Genomic DNA, 19,396 nt, shown 5'->3' on the forward strand with positions numbered 1-19,396 from the left:
CTGGCCCCTCTGGAGACGCATTCCAGGCAAACTGAGCCAAGCCCATTTTGATCCGCAGCTGCAACAAACATTGTCGCGATTGGGCCTAAAAATAACCCCCTGCCGACGCGAAGTAACAGCAGAGCTGTCCGGTGCTGAAAAAGCACCCGGCCCCTATGGAGGAACAAATTTGGTCCTGCTCACTGTTACCTGCCTCCCGGCAGCAAAATAAGTCAGCTGTCTCCCTGTTCCTTTTTTTAAAGAAACACACAGACCATGAAAGGGAAGAAAACCAAAATACTTCCCTGCTTCTGGAAGGAGGCAGAGTGTGGTGTGAAGAAGCCAGGACCCCCAGCTTTCACCCACCCTTACTACAAGGGTCGAGCTAGAACAGGGATCAACAACGTCCCACTCTCCCTGCTCTACCCAAAGGACGGCCCATGAAGGAACCTAACACCTCGGGGAGCAGACTTTTTTTTTTTTTTTTTTAAACGACTGCAGGTCTGCACCTCTACCATCTGCTGGAGACAGAGAAATACTGAGGGACTGCAGGTAGCACTGTCGGTTATGTAGCAGTGCCTCAGAGTTGTGTTTCTCTGTCTCCACCTGCTGGTAGGGGTGCATAAACCACTTGTCTGGACTGATCTGGGGTACTGTAGGGAGATCTCATGTTTCACCACTGATTCACCAATTATGAAATAGCCAAGAAACTTACAGGCCATTGAGGTGACCGGCCCCAGACATTGTCACCGCAAGACAGAAGAAAGACTTTTACCCAGGTGAACTTTAAAACTACACTGTCCTATTACTCTGAAGGATACCTTATCAGATGTGCCTGTTTACATGTTCCTGTGCCAATAGGAGCAAAGCAGACAGACAGTATAACGAGCTCCTAAGCCAGTGTCAGGGGTGAGCCAAGGCGAATCCATAGTTCAGAGAAAAAGGATACTGGCAAGACAGCTTGGCATACAGACGGGACAGTTCTCCTCCCCTCCCCCCCTCCCGAAGTAATGGGGAGGGAGTGAAAGACCCTCTACCCACCACAAGGTTTATGCATATCCATCATCTGGGAAATATAAGACAGGGGGGCAAAGAAGAAGAAAAAAAAGGAGGCTGAAGCAATGGACCCCCTGGAGGGAACGACCCTGAAACCAAAAGGAGGAGAAAGGCAAGCAAAGGACCTTCTGAAAGAGAGCACAAACCCGGAGAGCGAATCCCGAGCATCCCTGCAAGCGAAAGGCTGGGCAGTAGCAGATCAGTACTCCCTGCTACCGAAGGAGGGAGGGTGTGGCCTGGAGACCGGAGAGGCGAGGTGCCTGCTCAGGTGTGGAGAGAGTAGGATGGAGTCTGAGACGGTGATGGGCAAGAGCAAGCCCAGACAGCTGACAAGTACCGGAGCCAGAAGCTTGCCTCCTTCCTGGACAGCCTGCCCGCTCTGCCAGGACCAAGCCTCTCCCCCGCCCACGTTCTCCAGCTCTCCAGACGGAGCCTGCTTCAGAGGTGACCAGAGGTATCGCCTGAGGCTGGGGGCCAAGGGGGTAAGTAAGTTAGCCATAAGTGTTAATATATTAAGCAGGCTAAGGTTCATGGCTGGCTAGAGCCTGAAATGGAGTGTGCACAGATCGGGTACCAGTGGCGTAAGTAGAAGTGCACATATGCGTGAACCTCTGCACGCACGTATGCACAACGTCTATGGAGATGCATAAAACCGCATGCAAGATGCCGCCGCTGCCACGAGGTGTGCCCACTGAGCCTGAAGCAGGGCCGAGCTCATTGGGGAGCTGCTCAACCCGCTCAGAAGCCCCTCTTCCCTTACCCCAAATGGATAGGGAACGTCGTCGGTACGAGCCCGGAGTAAAGAATTACCGAAGCCCCTCCAGGAATCCTCTTCTATCTTTACTTACCTGGGCTCAGCGCTTACCGGTTGAGTATAGAGATGGTCTATGGCTGTGGGGGGGAGAGGGCTTTGGCCATCACCGCCGTGCTCAGCTTCCTGCACCTGCTGCCTTTCAGCTGCTTCAGCAGCAAAGTCCACGCTGGGAACCGGCTACCGGCCAAGGCCCACCTCTGAGGGATCTCACAAATCACCTCAGGAATTCTCGATTGGGAAAGGGACCTTTAGGTATCACCGCAGGAGAGCGGGGCTCGATCTTTCTCCAATTTAAAGGTAAATCTTCATCTAACGAGTACTGCAATCCCGCTATACCACCAAATCTGGTGTAGGGAAAGCACATCCACATCTGCTAGGAGACGGAGAGATACTGAAGGGCTGAGGTCACTGCAGGGGTGTTTCTAGGGTGACGTCAGCTTTGAAACCTGACTCAGTCTCCATCTCCTGGCAGGGGAGCATAACCCATTGGCCCTGAGTCCATCTGGCTACACGCTAGGAAATCAGCAGTTACTGTGTGGTAGAGTCTGAACAGAAACTGGAAAGGGTTTATGGAATTAGAAGAAAAATGTGCTCTATGGGTGGTTCTCAGCAGCCCTTCACCCCCTGAACACAGCCCCTGGGGTCTCCCTCACTGGCTGCAGCAGTCCTTTCCCCTGTACTGACCTGTGGTGTCCAGGTGACCTTGCTCCAGCACCGTCTCATCAATCAGGAGCAGGGTGTTACTGGCCAGCTGGAGCAAGCCGCTGAGTAGCCGATTGGAAGTATAGTCTTTGCGTGGAATGAATCTCAAGGTGTTCATGTTCTGTATGCTCATCTGCAGATTATAGGACTACAGAGAGAAAGAAGAAAGGGTAAGTCCGTGGAGAGCAGAGGTTCTCTTGCAGGAAAATCCTCACCTCGGGGGCAAAATGCCACTCAGAAAACATTTATCTAGTCAATCAAGTTCCTCTGATTCCTGGTCCACTTCAGTAGCAAGTCCCTCACTGGGGCGCAACAGTAAAAGCACCTACAGGAAGTGCCTGGCAGAGCAGCTTCCAGTAACAGAGTCGGCCTTTTCTGGGTGTCTGAAACACTGAAAACAGCTGGACTGCTGAAGACTATGCCTGCTTTCATTACTAAGCTGGCAAATCAAATCCCTTGTCAGTGTAATAGCTCACGCTTTCCTATTTAGGATCCAATATCACACCTGTCCACAATCCTGGGGCTCCAAGATTTTGAGCAGGGTGTGGGGAGAAAGGGAGAAAACAGCAAGGCTGCTCGTCAAGCCTTCTGTCACATGTAGTCCTGTCCCCAGGGATGTGTCTGGAAGAAGGAACTGCTGGCTGCTGATCCTCTTTCCAAAGTGAACTGCTGCTACAAACTACAAGGGAAGGAACTGAAAACTTCTGGTCTATAAACCCCCCCCCCCCCCCCATGCCAAACACATCAGTCAGCGACACAAGGCCTTTCCAGGGATTCAGGCCTGTGACTGAGCTTATGTCCCTATCTTTCCTTTGTTTACTGCAGTGGGATTCACTCCCAGCCCTCAAGGGCTGCCAACAGGTTGGGTTTTCAGGATAACCACAATGAATATGCACGAGATAGGAAAATCGATTCTTACCTGCTAATTTTCGTTCTTGAAATACTAGAGATCAGTCCAGACAAGTGGGTACTGCATTCCTACCAGCAGATGGAGGCAGAGAACTAACAGCTTTGAGACACTGTTACATAACCAATAGTGCCACCTTCAGTCCCTCAGTACTGACCTGTACCTAAATCAACTAAGGAGTAACTACACCAAACCCAAAGGTTGGAGCCCCCCAAACAGAAAAACCACAAATCAACCCAAGGGGCTAACCACAACCTGGCAAACTACTTTAGTCTCTGTATATTTACATTCTGACAGTTCTTCCCAGTAAGCAGGCCAGAACACGGACAGTCTTGAGAACATTAAGAGGCTGGGTCTATGGACTGATCTGCGGTACTTCAGGAATGAAAATTAGCAGGCAAGAACCAATTTTCCTTTCCTGCTCATACCCCAGATCAATGGGATGTACCAAAGTAACCCTACACCCGGTGGGAACCAGAAAGACCCGCTCTCAACATACTTTCACTGAAAGTCGCATCCTCCAGTGCCCGAATATCCAAATCAGTAATGCTTGGTGAAAGTATGAAGCGAGGACCTCACTGTGGCCCTACATATCTCCACTCCGGGCCACACGCCCTTAGAAATATAGGCTGAAGCAATAGCCTCTTTCAACCATCGGGCCAAAGTAGCTTTTGATGCTTTCTTAGTTCCATCAAACAAAACAAAAAGATGGTCAGACCTTCTGAAAGAGTTGGTGACCTTCAGGAAACACAAGAAGGCTCGCCCAATATCCTACAGGTGAAGATCTCTACCCATTGCCGAGTCTCGAGACCACTCTGGAAACCCCAGCAATTACACTGTGATTCACATGGAAAACAGAAACCACCTTTGGCAAAAAGGAAGGCACCGTACTCAAAGACATCTTGTCAGGAGAAATATGTAAGAAAGGGTCACGGCAAGAAAGTCTGAAGCTCCGAAATACCTCTGACCAAGCAGATTACCACCAGAAACACAGACTAACATAAGATCCTTCAAGAAGGCTCACAGAGAATCTGCAAGACCAAGTTGAGGCTCCAATCCGGACAGACCTTGCAAACCAGAGGTTTCAAATGCTTTACTCCCTTCAGGAAACGAACAACATCGGGATGAGACGCCAAGGGCCTGCTCCCGAAGCTTGCTCCTGAGACAACCCAAGGCCGAAACCTGGACTCGGAGTGAACTATAAGCCAAACCTTTGAACAAACCAAGCTGCAGGAAGGACAAAAAATATGTGGAACAGAAGCCAGCAGAGGATCCAACTGCTGCTGATTGCATCAGGACTCAAATACCTTCCAAACCCTAACATAAGCCTTGGAAGTAGGACGTCTACCCTGGAGAACGATCGAAATAACCGGCTCCAAATAACCCTTGATGTGCAGCCATTGTTTTCTCAAAAGCCAAGCCGTGAGACAAAAGTGATCCTTCTGATCTGAAAATATGGGACCTTGCCGTAGCAGCCCCTGCAGATGAGCCTATCGGAGAGGACTGTCCACAAATGCAACAAGTCCGCGAACCATGGACGACACATCCACTCCGGCACAACCAGAACCACTGAACCTGGATGCGCTTCTAAACATAGCACTTGTCCTATGAGCGGCCATGGAGAAAACACATACAGAAGAATTCCTGTTGGTCAAGGGCTCACCAGAGCATCTAGACCCACCGAACAGACTTTTCTTCTGCGACTGAAGAATCTTAATGCCTTCGAGTTGGCCCTCGTTATCATCATGAGATCCAGCTGAGGCGGCACCCCCGGCACAAATGCGATTTGAGGCCTCCGGGGACAGTTCCCACTCCCCAGGATCCAATTGCTGTCGGCTTAAGAAATCTGCCTGCACGTTGTCTACTCCCACTACCTGAGGCCACAATCCCTTCGAGGTGAAGATCCACCCACATAAACAGCAGCTGAGCCTCCCGAGCCACAGCATGACTCTTTGTTCCTCCTTGGTGGTAGATGTACACCAATGTCATCGCATTGTCTGAAAACACTCACACCAATCGACCCTGAACAAGTGGAAGAAACACCTCCAGAGCTCTGCACACTACTCTCATTTCCAGACAATTGATGGACCATGTCTTCTCCGCTATCGACCAGAGACCGTGGGCCAAGCATCCCAGACACACTGCTCCCCAGCTTTTGAGACTGGCATCTGTGGTCAACACCACCCAATCTGGAACTTCGATGTCCATCCCCCTGACCAAATTGCTCCACAACAGCCACCACGCCAGGCTGGACTTGGCATCCCTCATCAGAGGCAAGGGGACAAAATACTTTTCCAGCCTCAGATTCCACCGAGACAACGTCTGCAAGTAGTTTCAGACCTTCAGAACTGGGAGATGTAGAAGATGAGAAACTTACTCCTGCAACTTCACCACTCTGTCTGCTGTCAGATACACCTTGCCCCGCCGGGTATCGAAATGAGCTCCTAGGTATTCCAGAATTTGAGAGGGGACCAGGTGGATTTTCACTACATTGATCACCCAACCAAAGGAGCACAGAAGCTGCCTCACTCGCTGCACCAAACAAGCGCACTCCTCCATCTTTGCCCGGTTGAGCCAATCATCCAGGTATGGATGAACCAACACCCCTTCCCTCCTCAAGGCCGCCGCTACCACCAGCATCACCTTCATGAATGTTCGAGGAGCTGTGGCCAGACTGAAGGGAAGGGCCTGAAACTGAAAATGCTGACCCAGCACCTTGAAATGCAGGAACGTCTGGTGGTCCTTTCGAATGGGAATATGCAGATAAGCCTCGGTGAGGTCCAACACCACCAGGAACGCTCCTTTGCAGACAGCCAGAATTACCCTACCCAGCATCTACATCCAGAAGAATCTGTAAACAAGTTCACCTTTTGCAAATCCAAGATGGGACAGAAAGTGCTCTCTTTCTTTGGCACCACAAAATAGATGGAATACCTCCCCCTGCCTGCTCAGAGGAACCGGAAGGATAGCTTCCAAGCTTATCAACCTGTGCAGAGTCCCTTCTACCGCGTCCCGTTGGCTTTCAGAAGAACAATGCGACTTCCAGGAAGGCATCCCTGAGTGGGCAAGAAAATTCTAAGGCATAACCGTCCCTTATCACCTCCAGACACCGGTCTGAGGTAATCTTGACCCACTCCTCGTAAAAACGAGACAACCTGCCCCTTACCATGACCAACGAGGAGTGGGCACCCTTGGCTTTACTGGGACAGTTTACTTCCTCTGGCCCCGTGACCGAAGCTGCCTTTGGAGGACCGGCTAGTCCCCTGAAAGGAATGCTGATGATTAGGCAACTGCTTAGGCCCCAAGGAGGAGGATCCTCTACCAGACAAACCTCGACTCCCGAAAATGCGGATGAACAGAAAAGTTCTTTTTAATGTCTTTCTTGTCCTCAGGTAGCCTATTGCCCTTGGTTTCTCTCAAGGTCTTCATAAGCTGATCCAGATCCTCCTCAAAGAGAACCTCTCTCTTCCAAAACTGAGTCTTAGATCATGTGTCCACCGATCAATTGAGCAGCTTTGGAAGCAGTCGTGCTACCACCAGACACACCATACTTTAGCCACACTAAGCACCAGATCATACAAGGTATCTGCCACATAAACCACCCCGCCTCTAGACAAGCCGCCTGTGTGGGGGGATAGCACGCTCGGAGACACCTGTTCCTGCAGCTTCTGTATCCAACATAGGCAAGCATGCTGCATCATACTAGCACACACCGGAGACTCAAAGCTAAGACCTCAAATACAAGCTTCAATTGAACTTCCAGCTTGCGATCCTGGATATCCTTGAGAGCAGTAGCTCCTGCCATCAAAATCATGGTCTTCTTGGTGAATGCAGAGACCATCGCATTGACTTTAGGTGTTTTAAGGCGATCCAAATACTCTTCCAACAAGGTTACAGCTTTGCCATTGCTCTTCCAACCTTCAAGCCCGCTTCTGGGGAGTCCCACTCCCAGCTAATGAGCTTCTGAATCTTCTTTGGAATGGGAAAGGCTACTAGGCAGACCCTGCAGACCATCAAGGACTGGATTAATGCCCTCATTGTCAGACTCCTCCTGAGTCAACTTCACTACAAATTCCTCCAACACCTGAGGAATAAGAGGCCGGAGCTCCTCTTTTTTTAAACAAGCATACCACCCGGGTTTCATCACCAACCACTCTAGCTCCTTCAGTGAGTTCCGGTTTATTCTTGCCCCCATCTGGGTCCCCCTCCGGATCTGCAGCTGGAGAGAATGCCACATCCTCTTGCGGATCAGAGTTATCCAGATCTCTGGGGTCCTGCTCCATACACATGGTCCGGAACCTACGATGCTTGTCCAACCTCCCTAAGGGCACCTGAGATCTTTTGGAGGGGCCTCCGCTTAGCTGCCTTCCTTGCCAGAAAGGCCTCGTTCATAAGTAAAACAAATTCGGAGAGAAAAAAACCACCAGGCCCTCAGTAACTCTCAGGGCTAGTGGGCTCTGAGACCACTCCCTCTTCAACATCATCCTCGTGAGCCTGTGACAGAGGAGAGAGGGGAGTCACCAGATTCATGGCCTGCTGGAGCCCCTGACTGCGATCCCCCTCTGAAGCAGCGAGGACAGATAGCCCCCACCATGGGCCCATCGAGTGAGAGCCCTTCCAGGCCTTAGGACCCCTAGTGGACAATCCTTCTCCCCTTGAAGCACAGCCTTTGCCCAAAGAGAAGGAATTGAGGGGGGCTGACCAGGTGCCACAGGCCCTACAGGCCTCTACACACAGTTTCTCAGACATCCCGACCTCATCGCTCAAGTGCGCTCCGAGATCGGCTCTGTGGTGCAGCCTAACAAGGCTGCATAGCCGCGTGAACTCTAATGGCACGCGGCAGGGCCAGCATCGCAGGTAACGCGTGCGCACGAAAACTGCTCCAAAGACCACAGCACATCAAAGGACCAATCCCCGCCAGGGAAGTCTTCTTGATCACGCAGCCAGAGCGGAAGAAGCGAGAAACGGGCGCTCTAAAAAGAAGAAGAAGAAAAAAAAAAAGAAACGGCCATTTAGAGACAAGGCAAGCCGCGTCACATCGGTCTGAGCAGATCCCCACCAGGGAACTCAAATATGCCGGCACCCACAGCTCCCACTCCCTCAATGACCCAACACCCACCGATGTCGACCGCCCCGGCACTACACCGCAGGGTGACCCTCCTGGCTGTCTCTCTGCAGACCAAAAAAAAAAAAAAAAAGAGGTTTTTAATTTGTTTAAAACAAAACTTTATTAAGGAAACACAGAAACAAAGAAAAACCCCCAAAAGGGATACCAAAAGGAGGTTACCTTGGGGCACAAAGAGGGAGCCAGTCTCCTGCCTATCAGGGGCCCCAGAAAGAGCGGGGAATCCAGCCCCCCATTCACCCAGCTCAACTCGAGGGATGGCCCATGAAGGATCCTAACACCTCGGAGAGCTGAAATCTTCTCAGTTCTTAATCTGTAAATTTCTTAAACTCCGTTCTACAGGATTGCACCTCCACCATCTGCTGGAGACGGAGAAATACTGAGGGACTGCAGGTGGCGCCTCGGGTTACGCAGCAGCGCCTCAAGGTTTTTGTTCTCTGCCTCCATCTGCTGGTAGGGAGGCAAAGCCCACTGGTCTGGGCTGATCCGAGCATGTTCAGGAACAGAGTTGTCTTCTCCTTGTACATATCATGCAATAAGCCAGGGGAAAGACTGCAGCGCGGCGCGGCGCGGCGGCTCTTACCGACGGAACGAGCTGCTGTAAGATGCGGTACAAGTGCTGCGGGAAGAGACTGCTTCTGGGGCAGCCACTCAGGTTCAGGGAGAACTTCCCCAAGGGAAGGACATCTCTTCTGGCATACCTGAGGAGGGACAGGCAGGGATTAAACCTACACAGGTCAGAGCAGCGCGAGAGAGAGTCGGACAGACACGGGGGACCCAGGCTGACCTCCACGAGGAGCTGCTGGGTGGCCGAGGCCAAGCAGTAAAGTAACACTGCACACACAAGGGTTACACCACGAGCACAAATCACATCCAGGTCCATCAGCTTGCAGGGGTTCACAGGGCAGGAGGAGAACACAAGCCATCGTAGTGCCAGAGGAGGAGGAAATGAGGACATTTCCAGGAATTCACACAGGAAAGCAGCACCAAGGACGTTCGCATGGAAGAGATGGCAGCAGCACCAAGTGCGCTTGCATGGGACTAGCTGGGGTGAGGTGGGAAGCAGGCAGCGGAGCTGAAAATGCTGCAATGGGGGGCATCTGGAAGGTGCAGGCAACATGATCAGGTACTCACACCGTAGAGATGAGGTGCAGGATCAAGTACTCCGCAGCGAGGCCGTCTCCTAGAAGTGCATGCGTCAGGAATCCCAGCAGCTCTGCTCTTACTGACGAAAGCTCAGACATGAAACTAGAAACAACTGCATGACAGGGAGAAAGAACACCGAGAGCTTCCAGCTTCCCAAAAAAGGGGCACAACTTTACGCCCTACTACCTTTCCACTCCTTACTAAGAGAAAGAGGCCGTAGATGCAGAAAAAGTCCTGTTCTAATACATGAATTTGATACCAGAAAGCCATACAAAAGGCCTCAGGCGCAGTGTGACCGAGACCCAGAACATAATGCAAGCTTCCCACAGGCACACAGTCCCCCCCCCCCCCATTACAGGAAAGAGAGGTGCTGGTCCCAGCCATCGTTACTTACAGAGTTTTTTTTCCTCTTCTTGAAGGCTGCTTGGCAGCAGTGGGTTAATGTGCTGAAGTTTGTGCATCAGCAGGACGTGGATCCTGGGCACCAGGGAGGCAGGCGGGCTGTGAACGCGTTGTTCTTCTATGGCGTCTGCACAGTCCATAGCACCCAGCAACGGGGGCATACTCTCTCTGCAGGGATGGGGACAGTGGAATCAGGTACGGCTCACCCCCCACGCCCACCACTAGCTGTATCACTATTAGCCTGTCATGTAATCTCTCTGGCTCCTGGGGTGCCAGAGGCTGCACACGTAGTGAACAGGAGATTTCATTTTGAAGAAATACAAGCTCAGACGTTCATCATTCTACATCAAGCCCTTGCTCTTTCCTTCTGGAAAAGGAAAGTCAGAGGTGACCCCCATCCCTACCCAGAGCTCCCTTAAGCAACGCCTGAAAGGCCTCCACAGAGCATTGCATGTGCCGAGTCTGTCACCTACATCAGCAAGGACAGGAAGCTGAATAGGAAAATTGGTTCTCACCTGCTAATTTTCCTTCCTGAAGTACCACAGATCAGTCCAGACGAGTGGGTTTTGCATCCCTACCAGCAGATGGAGACAGAGAACCAAAGAGTTTATGGCATTGCTACATAACCTAACCTAGAGTGCCACCTGCAGTCCCTCAGTATCGACCTGTACCCAAGCCAAATTAAAGAATAACCACCCCAACTAATGTGTAAATAAGGGGAAACACTTAACTCAAACAATAGGAACCCCTTGAACACAGCATAACCACTAGCAGCCCAAGGGAGAACAAAACAATCAGGCCATCTTTTGAAGGCTCTGAATATGTACAACCTGACAGTTCGTCCCAGAAAGAGTGACATAAAAACGGACTTGCCCCAATGGTCTTGAACAAAAATTACATAGGGATGAGTCTCTGCACTGATCTGTGGTACTTCAGAAATAAAAATTAGCAGATAAGAACCAAATTTTCCTTTCCTGTTCATACCCCAAGATCAGTCCAGACAAGTCTGATGTACCAAAGCAACCCTACACTAGGCAGGTCCACGAAAGACCCCCACCCAACACACACTCACCAAAGGACACTTCACCCGGAGCCTGAACATCCAGTAATGCTGAGAAAAAGTATGCAAAGACTACCACATCGCCGCTCTACAAATCTCCTACATCAAAACCAACTGACACTCAGCCCAAGAAGCTGCTTGCACCGTAATAGAGAGTGTGCACGCAATCTATCCGGAATCCTCTTTCCCTTGCAAATGTAGGCCAAGACAATTGCTTCTTTCAGCCAATGCACTATAGTGCTCTTGGAGGCCTTGTAACCCTTTCTTGTCCCTCCAAAAATCACGAATAAATGATCCGACCATCGAAAACTGTTGGTGACCTTTAAATAAATGCAACAGGACCCAACAAACATCCAAAAGATAGAGCTCTTGGACTCAGACGATTCATCTGACCAATTTGGAAAAGCAGGCAGCTCTACGGTCTGATTCACATGGAAGGCAGAAACTACCTTAGGCAGGGAGGGAGGCATCGTAAGCAACAAAAGCCCCTCATTTGAGATTCTCAGAAAAGGTTCCCTTTGAACTGAACAAATGGCCACCAGAAAAACAACTTTCAGAGTGAGGTCCTTTAACGAGGCCTCTCTCAACAGCTCAAAAGGAGGATCACAAAGCACCCACAATACCAAGTCCAAACTCCATGCAGGAAATACCCTACGCACCAGGGGGACACAGATGCTTAATCCCCTTGCGGATCCTCACCACATCCGGATGTGAGGCCAACCTCCTCCCTTGGAACATGCCTTAGACAACCGAAGGCTGCCTCCTGAACCCGCAGCAAATTGTAAATCAAATCCTTGGAAAGGCCGTGCTGCAGAAAGGCCAACACCTGTGGAATATCCAAGCTCAACGAGTCAACGCCTTCCTCTACGCATCAACTGTCAAACTCTCCACACCTGAACATATGCCATAGACGTGGCCGGCCGCCTAACCTGAAGTAATTTGGAAATAACTGGTTCCAAGTCGCCTTTCAACTGCAGACATCTGCTCTCAAAAACCAAGCAGCAAGACAGACATGATCTGCCTGATCCAAGAAAAAAAGGACCTTGCCTTAATAGCCCCTGCAGATGAGCTAATCTCAGGAGCCTGTTCACTGCGAGCTGAACCAGATCCATGAACGATGCAGCCACTTTGGCGCGACCAGCACCCCTCTATCTGGATGCTTCTTGATGCGTCATAACACTTGGCCTATGAGAGGCCATGGCAGAACCAGAGAGTGTCTATGCCCTTGGTTCCGACCTCCTGCCTGCGACTGAAGAATCTTGCCACCTTGGCATTGCTCCTGAATGCCATTAGATCCAGACCTGGTCTGCCTCACCAGGCCCAGATAAAAATCAAAAGCTTTTACTGACAGCTCCCATTCTCCTGGATCCAACTATTGTAGGCTGAGATAGTCCGCCTGCACATTGTCTACTCCCAACATTTGAGAAGCAGCTATCCCTTTCAAATGTAGCTCTGCCCAGGCAAACAGCTACTAAAGCCTCCTGGGCCACTGCACGACTCCTACTGACTGATTTTATTTTTATTTATTTTTTTATCAAGTTTTATATACTTATGTTTGTGTTGACCTTCACAACAGTTTATAGTTTCTTTATAAAAGCAAAATTACAATCATAATATAAAAATTACTCTTATTCTACTAACAAAATTAAAACATTCAATAAAAATATAAAAGTATAATTTAATAAGCAGTATAATTACCCATTAAATTTACAATACGATTAATGATCAATAACGTAAAAATAAAAAGCAAATCATTAACAAAACAATAAGTAAGGATCATAAACAAAGTAAATCAAAAATAATCACTGGCTGGCAATGCCCCACTGTAGGGGCATTGTCTGAAAACACTGACCATCTGACTTTGATCAATGGGAGAAACTCCACCAATGCTCTGCGCATCGCTCTCGTCTCCAACCGGTTGATTGACCACGTCGCTTCCGTTGGCAAGCACAGACCTTACGCTGACCGCCCCCAGCAGATTGCTTCCCAACCCTTGAGGCTGGTATCTGTGGTCACCACCACCCAGCTCGGAATCTCCAGATCCATTCTCTTTTCCAAATTTGGTTGACACAGCCACCACGAGAGACTGGACCTGGAGGTTTCCAGAAGCAGCAGCCAATGAAACTCCTCTGATAACTGATCCCATCACGAAAGCAGCACCCGGTTAAGTGGCCACATGTGAGCAAAAGCCCAAGAAACCAAATCCAAGGTAGACGTCCTCGACCAGGACCTGAAGATATTCCCAAATCCAGGGGATAGACATTCTCAGTAACCATCATACCTGAGTCTGTAACTTCAGAATCCTCTTGGAGATGAGAAAAGTTTTCCCAACCCGGGTATCGAATCTCACCCCCAAGTATTCCAGTGTTTGGGTGGGACACAAGCGGCTCTTTGCCCAACTGACCACCCAGCCTAAGGACTGCACCCGATCGAGCACCCTCACCACTGATTGTTAAGAACATAAGAACATGCCATACTGGGTCAGACCAAGGGTCCATCAAGCCCAGCATCCGGTTCCCAACAGTGGACAATCCAGGCCATAAGAACCTGGCAAGTACCCAAAAACTAAGTCTTTTCCATGCCACCGTTGCTAGTAATAGCAGTGGTTATTATCTAAGTCAACTTAATTAATAGCAGGTAATTGACTTCTCCTCCAAGAACTTATCCAATCCTTTTTTAAACACAGCTATACTAACTGCACTAACCACATCCTCTGGCAACAAATTCCAGAGTTTAATTGTGCGTTGAGTAAAAAAGAACTTTCTCCGATTAGTTTTAAATGTGCCCCATGCTAACTTCATGGAGTGCCCCCTAGTCCTTCTATTATCCAAAAGAGGAAATAACAGATTCACATCTACCCGTTCTAGACCTCTCATGATTTTAAACACCTCTATCATATCCCCCCTCAGCCGTCTCTTCTCCAAGCTGAACAACCCTAACCTCTTTAGTCTTTCCTCATAGGGGAGCTGTTCTATTTCCCTTTATCATTTTGGTTGCCCTTCTCTGTACCTTCTCCATCGCAATTATATCTTTTTTGAGCTGCGGCAACCAGAATCGTACCCAGTATTCAAGGTGCGGTCTCACCATGGAGCGATACAGAGGCATTATGACATTTTCCGTTTTATTCACCAATCCCTTTCTAATAATTCCTAACATTCTGTTTGCTTTTTTGACTGCCGCAGCACACTGAACCGACGATTTCAATGTGTTATCCACTATGACGTCTAGATCTCTTTCTTGGGTTGTAGCACCTAATATGGAACCTAACATTGTGTAACTATAGCATGGGTTATTTTTCCCTATATGCATCACCTTGCACTTATCCACATTAAATTTCATCTGCCATTTTGATGCCCAATTTTCCAGTCTCACAAGGTCTTCCTGCAAGTTATCACAATCTGCTTGTGATTTCACTACTCTGAACAATTTTGTATCATCTGCAAATTTGATTATCTCACTCGTCGTATTTCTTTCCAGATCATTTATAAATATATTGAAAAGTAAGGGTCCCAATACAGAACCCTGAGGCACTCCACTGTCCACTCCCTTCCACTGAGAAAATTGCCCATTCAATCCTACTCTCTGTTTCCTATCTTTTAGCCAGTTTGCAATCCACGAAAGGACATCGCCACCTATCCCATGACTTTTTGCTTTTCCTAGAAGCCTCTCATGAGGAACTTTGTCAAACGCCTTCTGAAAATCCAAGTATACTACATCTACAGATTCAACTTTATCCACATGTTTATTAACTCCTTCAAAAAAGTGAAGCAGATTTGTGAGGCAAGACTTGCCCTGGGTAAAGCCATGCTGACTTTGTTCCATTAAACCATGTCTTTCTATATGTTCTGTGATTTTGATGTTTAGAACACTTTCCATTATTTTTCCCGGCACTGAAGTCAGGCTCACTGGTCTGTAGTTTCCCGGATCGCCCCTGGAGCCCTTTTTAAATATTGGGGTTACATTTGCTATCCTCCAGTCTTCAGGTACAATGGATGATTTTAATGATAAGTTACAAATTTTTACTAATAGGTCTGAAATTTCATTTTTTAGTTCCTTCAGAACTCTGGTGTGTATACATCCGGCCCAGGTGATTTACTACTCTTCAGTTTGTTTGAACCTCTCGAGAGAGAAGCAAGCAGGAACGTACCACCAGTGCACAGCAGGAAGCAATCTGCAGTGTCACTGCTGTTGCGTCGAAGGCCTGCTTAAGGTTGGATTCCAAGTGCCTATCCTGAGTATGCTTCAATACAGCCCTCCCTCAACGGGAATCGCTGTTCGCTTTGAGACGGCACAGACCATGGCGTCCACTTTCGGGAAACGCAGGCTTTCCTTGGTCGCTGGTTCTAGAGGGTATAGGGCTTCCAAGGCCCGACCTCCTTTGAAGCTGGCCTCTGGAGCATCTCATTCCAGGTCAATGAGTTCTTGGATGGCTTCCATCATTGGAAAGTAACATGAGGCTTTACGAAGGGACACCAGGTTGGGGTTCTTCTTTGGTTCTGCCATCGGGTCCGTGCCCGGAATACCCAGAGTCTTCAGAGCTGGGAGATAAGGTCTGGAAATTCATCCTTGTGGAAGAAGCGAAGCATGGTTCGGTATGGTTCCAGGCCTGGAGGAATTTCTCCTTCTTCCAGGGAGTCCCCATCATCATCTGAGGTGTCTGGGTACCTGTCAGGAAAATTCTTGGTTAGGTGAGGCATTTCTCAAGGCATTCGAGCAGGGCCGGGAGGATCTTGTACTTCCGGCAGGGGTTGAGCCCAGGGCGCAGCCGGGGCAGACTGTGCCTGAACGAAGGCTTGCAGCCCTTGGAAAAATTCTAACCAGGAAAAGGTCCCTGGGTCCATGTTAATCCCAGGGGGAGTCGGCGTAGGAGCCCCTGAGGTGCACTGTTGTGGAGAAGCCATCTCAGAGATGCATAGATCCGGGGAACTATTGTCTGTAATAGTTCCGAACCCATCCCCAGACAGTGAGGGACCAGGCTTTGGTTCCCCCTGAGCTTCCTCGCAATGGTGGCACAGGCAGGACTCCAGTTGAGGCTGCGTGGCTCATGTGGCAGGCTGTGCAAAGAGAGTGCCGGTGCCATTGCCTCTAGCTTCAATACATGCAATTGTAAACCCAGCTATGCGCGCAGCTGTGCATGCGTCTGTACTGGACGTGCACGAGTTAGGCGCATCGGCCGCCCAGCCTGCCCCATGCATACCGCCGGTCAAGAAGGGAAGATGGCGCAGATGCCCCCCGTGAGTAAGATGGCATCCCCAAGGGTCTCCATGTTGGCCCCTGCACCGGATCGGGGCCTAGCCCAACCAGGGATGCTCAACCTGATCGGTACTCCCTTTTACCTTGCCGGAAAAGAAATCGAATCTGTACGGTAATCCAAGCCTCGGAGACCTGAACTTAAAGTTTTCTGTATTCCTGGTCTCGGTGCTTACCGATAGAGTGCCGGGACGGTCTCCAGCTGCGGGGAGAGGGGGCTTTACCTTCACCGCAGCGCTAGGTTGTGCACCTGCTGCCATTCAGCCACTCTGGGGGCTAAGTCCACGCCGGGAACCGGCTACCGGACCAAGGCTCACCTCTGAGGGATATCGGAAATCACCTCAGGAATTCTCAACTGGGGGAGGGACCCTTAGGTTTCACGGCAGGAGAGCGGGGCTCAATCTTCTTTAAGGTAAATTTTCTTTTCCTTTCTTCTTTGCTGTAATTCTTAACACTGTTCTAGTGTGTGGGATAGTGTCCGCATCTGCTAGGAGACGGAGAGATACTGAGGAAGTGAGGTCAGTGCAGGGGTATATGTACCTAGGATGACGTCAGCTTTGAAATCTGACTCCGTCTCCCATCTGCCAGCAGAAGAGCACATAACCCACTGGTCCTGAGTCCATCTGGCTACACACTAGGAAATAGCAATTTACCCTTAAAGGGAAGATTACAGAGCTGAGATTTAGACATGTCAGCCGACCAATTTCACAGCCATAACAAGCGTCAGGCTGAGGACACTGCGACCATATTCCAGATCAAGTCGTAAAGAGTATCTGCCACATATGCAATTCCGGCCTCCACCGGGCTGCTTGACTATCAGCAAAAAACGCAGCTCAAGACTTCCCTTGAGCCTTCTGGACCCAGTGCAAACAGCTTTTTGCATGAGGCTACGGCAGATGGCAGATCACAGCTCACAGACTCAAAGCCAAGACCTTGAACCTCCGCTTCAGATGAATCTCCAGCTTATAATCCAGCATTTCTTTTAAGGCCACCGACACCGAAGCATCCACCTTAGGCAACTCCAACAGCTAAAGCGCCTCCTCAGTCAGAGGATACAACTTTGCCAAAACCCTGGCCACCTTCAAGCCCGACTTCGGGAGATCCCACTCCTGGCTCACCAATGTCCTGACCTTCTGTGGCAGCAAAAAGCAGGACGACGACTCCAGAGCCATCCAATACCAGTTCCACCCGCTCATTGTCAGATTCCTCTTGGACCAGTTTAATCCCCAGCTCCTGCAGAATATGGAGAACAAGTGGCTTCAGTTCCTCCTTATGCAACAGCCACAGCCCACAGGGGTCATCCCCTTCCGCTACCGGAATCTCCTCCGGATCCACCATGTCCTTATCTAGCTCCTGATCAGGATCCACTGGGTCCCCAGGGTCCATAGGCACGACCCTGGGATCAACATCCGGATCATGCAGGTCCAAGTGCCCCGAACCACCATGATCTTCCGGATGATCCAGTCCCAGGAGGCGGAGGTCATCTCCAGACCACCTAATTGAGGAAGTCCAAGGTCCCTTTGCAGCGGTATGAACCTGAGGGCCCTGCTCGGATGCCCCCTGCCCAGGAACACCTTGTGCATAAGAAGAACAAGTTCTGTAGAGAAAACCAAGTCCCCCTCCTCATCAGACCCAGGACTGGCCTGATCTCCCGCCCCCCCCCCCCCGGCCTGAAGTAAAAACTGGAGGCAACAGGGGAGGACACTCCCCGTGCCCCGAGTCAATTCTCCTTCTGGCCTTTGCTTTCCCATTAAGTGCAGGATCCTCCAGTTCCCCTGCTGAGTCAGTCACAGCGCCCTGGGATCCCCCCCCCCCAAGCAACCTTCTCTGCCCAAAGCACAATCGCGGCATAAAGCTGCTACATTAAGCTGCCCCCGGGGCCTCCCGCGCACGTGGCAGCTTTTCCCGCGCTGCGATTCAGCTGGCGGCGCCATGGACAGACATGCGGTCGGGCCTGCATTTCACCACGCGGTCGCAGTATGTGGGGAAAACTACACAGAGACGGGCAAGTGAAGGAAATCGGCCTTGCAGCTCAGCCCCCGACTCCCTGAGCTGATCACCGAGAGTTGCGGTCCCTGTGACACTGCGTCCTCAGAGCCGGCCTGTCCTGCCAGGAAACAGCCTAACACTGCCGCTCAGCCTTTTTTTTTTTTGTAAACTTAAAGAGGCAGGAGTAGCCCAGCCACTAAGAAAAGCCACAGCGGAAAGACCCAAAAAAACAAAAATCCACCCCCTAAGGATACTTTCCTGCCGCTGGAATCTGGGAAGAAGCTTTTAGGGGCGCAGAGGGAACCAGGACCCCAGGCTGCCCAGGGATCTCCAATCTCCTGCTAGCCCGGCTCTGTCTGAGGAAGGGACCACGAAGGAACCTAATACCTGAGGGACCATCTCCTCTTCTCTAACCTTTCTCCATTTCTTTTTTTTTAAACTCCAGACTGCAGGTCTGCACCTCTACCATCTGCTGCAGATAGAGAAATACCGAGGGACTGCAGGTGGCACAATCGATAGGGGGGTAAGCTGTGCCTCAAACCTTTTGGTTCTCTGTCTCCATCTGCTGGTAGGGAAGCAAAGTCCGCTTGTGTGGACTGATCTGGGCTGCGAACAGGAGCTGCCAGGTAAAATTCCACATGTTCCCCGCCTCTGCACGACCCCAAAAGCAGAACTTCTTCTTACTGCTAAAAACAGATGCCAAGTGCGCCTCCCTCCCCCATGAAGCCCCGGGGCGTGCAGTGATGGGACTTATCTGCTGCCTGGTACCAGGAGGAATAGTGCACAGTGCAGGCACACACGCGTGTTGTATGTTGTACCTCTCTTCAGTCACGCTCAGCACAGACTCCACCGACAGGACACCGTACACTTCCAGAACATCGTTTATTTTTATGCTGTCTCTGTTCTCGTAGACCTGCAGGGGAAGGCCAAAGGGTGTGAACTGATCAGCAGGCATCTTGTACCCGG

The 19,396-nt window shown here is 50.3% G+C and overlaps 1 protein-coding gene across 4 annotated transcripts in view; it reads right to left on the reverse strand.

Annotated features, from left to right (window-relative positions):
* Positions 1-19,396, reverse strand: part of MCMBP (minichromosome maintenance complex binding protein) — a 70,165-nt gene that overhangs the window by 22,142 nt on the left and 28,627 nt on the right. For all 4 annotated transcript variants that reach the window (XM_029610532.1, XM_029610531.1, XM_029610528.1 and 1 more), the window contains 5 exons: positions 19,249-19,343; positions 10,124-10,299; positions 9,718-9,841; positions 9,167-9,284; positions 2,534-2,699 (listed from right to left, as the gene is read on the reverse strand). In XM_029610532.1, coding sequence (XP_029466392.1) covers positions 2,534-2,699; positions 9,167-9,284; positions 9,718-9,841; positions 10,124-10,299; positions 19,249-19,343 — 679 coding nt within the window. The remainder of the gene's footprint in view (positions 1-2,533; positions 2,700-9,166; positions 9,285-9,717; positions 9,842-10,123; positions 10,300-19,248; positions 19,344-19,396) is intronic.

This window comes from Rhinatrema bivittatum, chromosome 7 (assembly GCF_901001135.1).
Source record: "Rhinatrema bivittatum chromosome 7, aRhiBiv1.1, whole genome shotgun sequence".
Taxonomy (NCBI): domain Eukaryota; kingdom Metazoa; phylum Chordata; class Amphibia; order Gymnophiona; family Rhinatrematidae; genus Rhinatrema; species Rhinatrema bivittatum.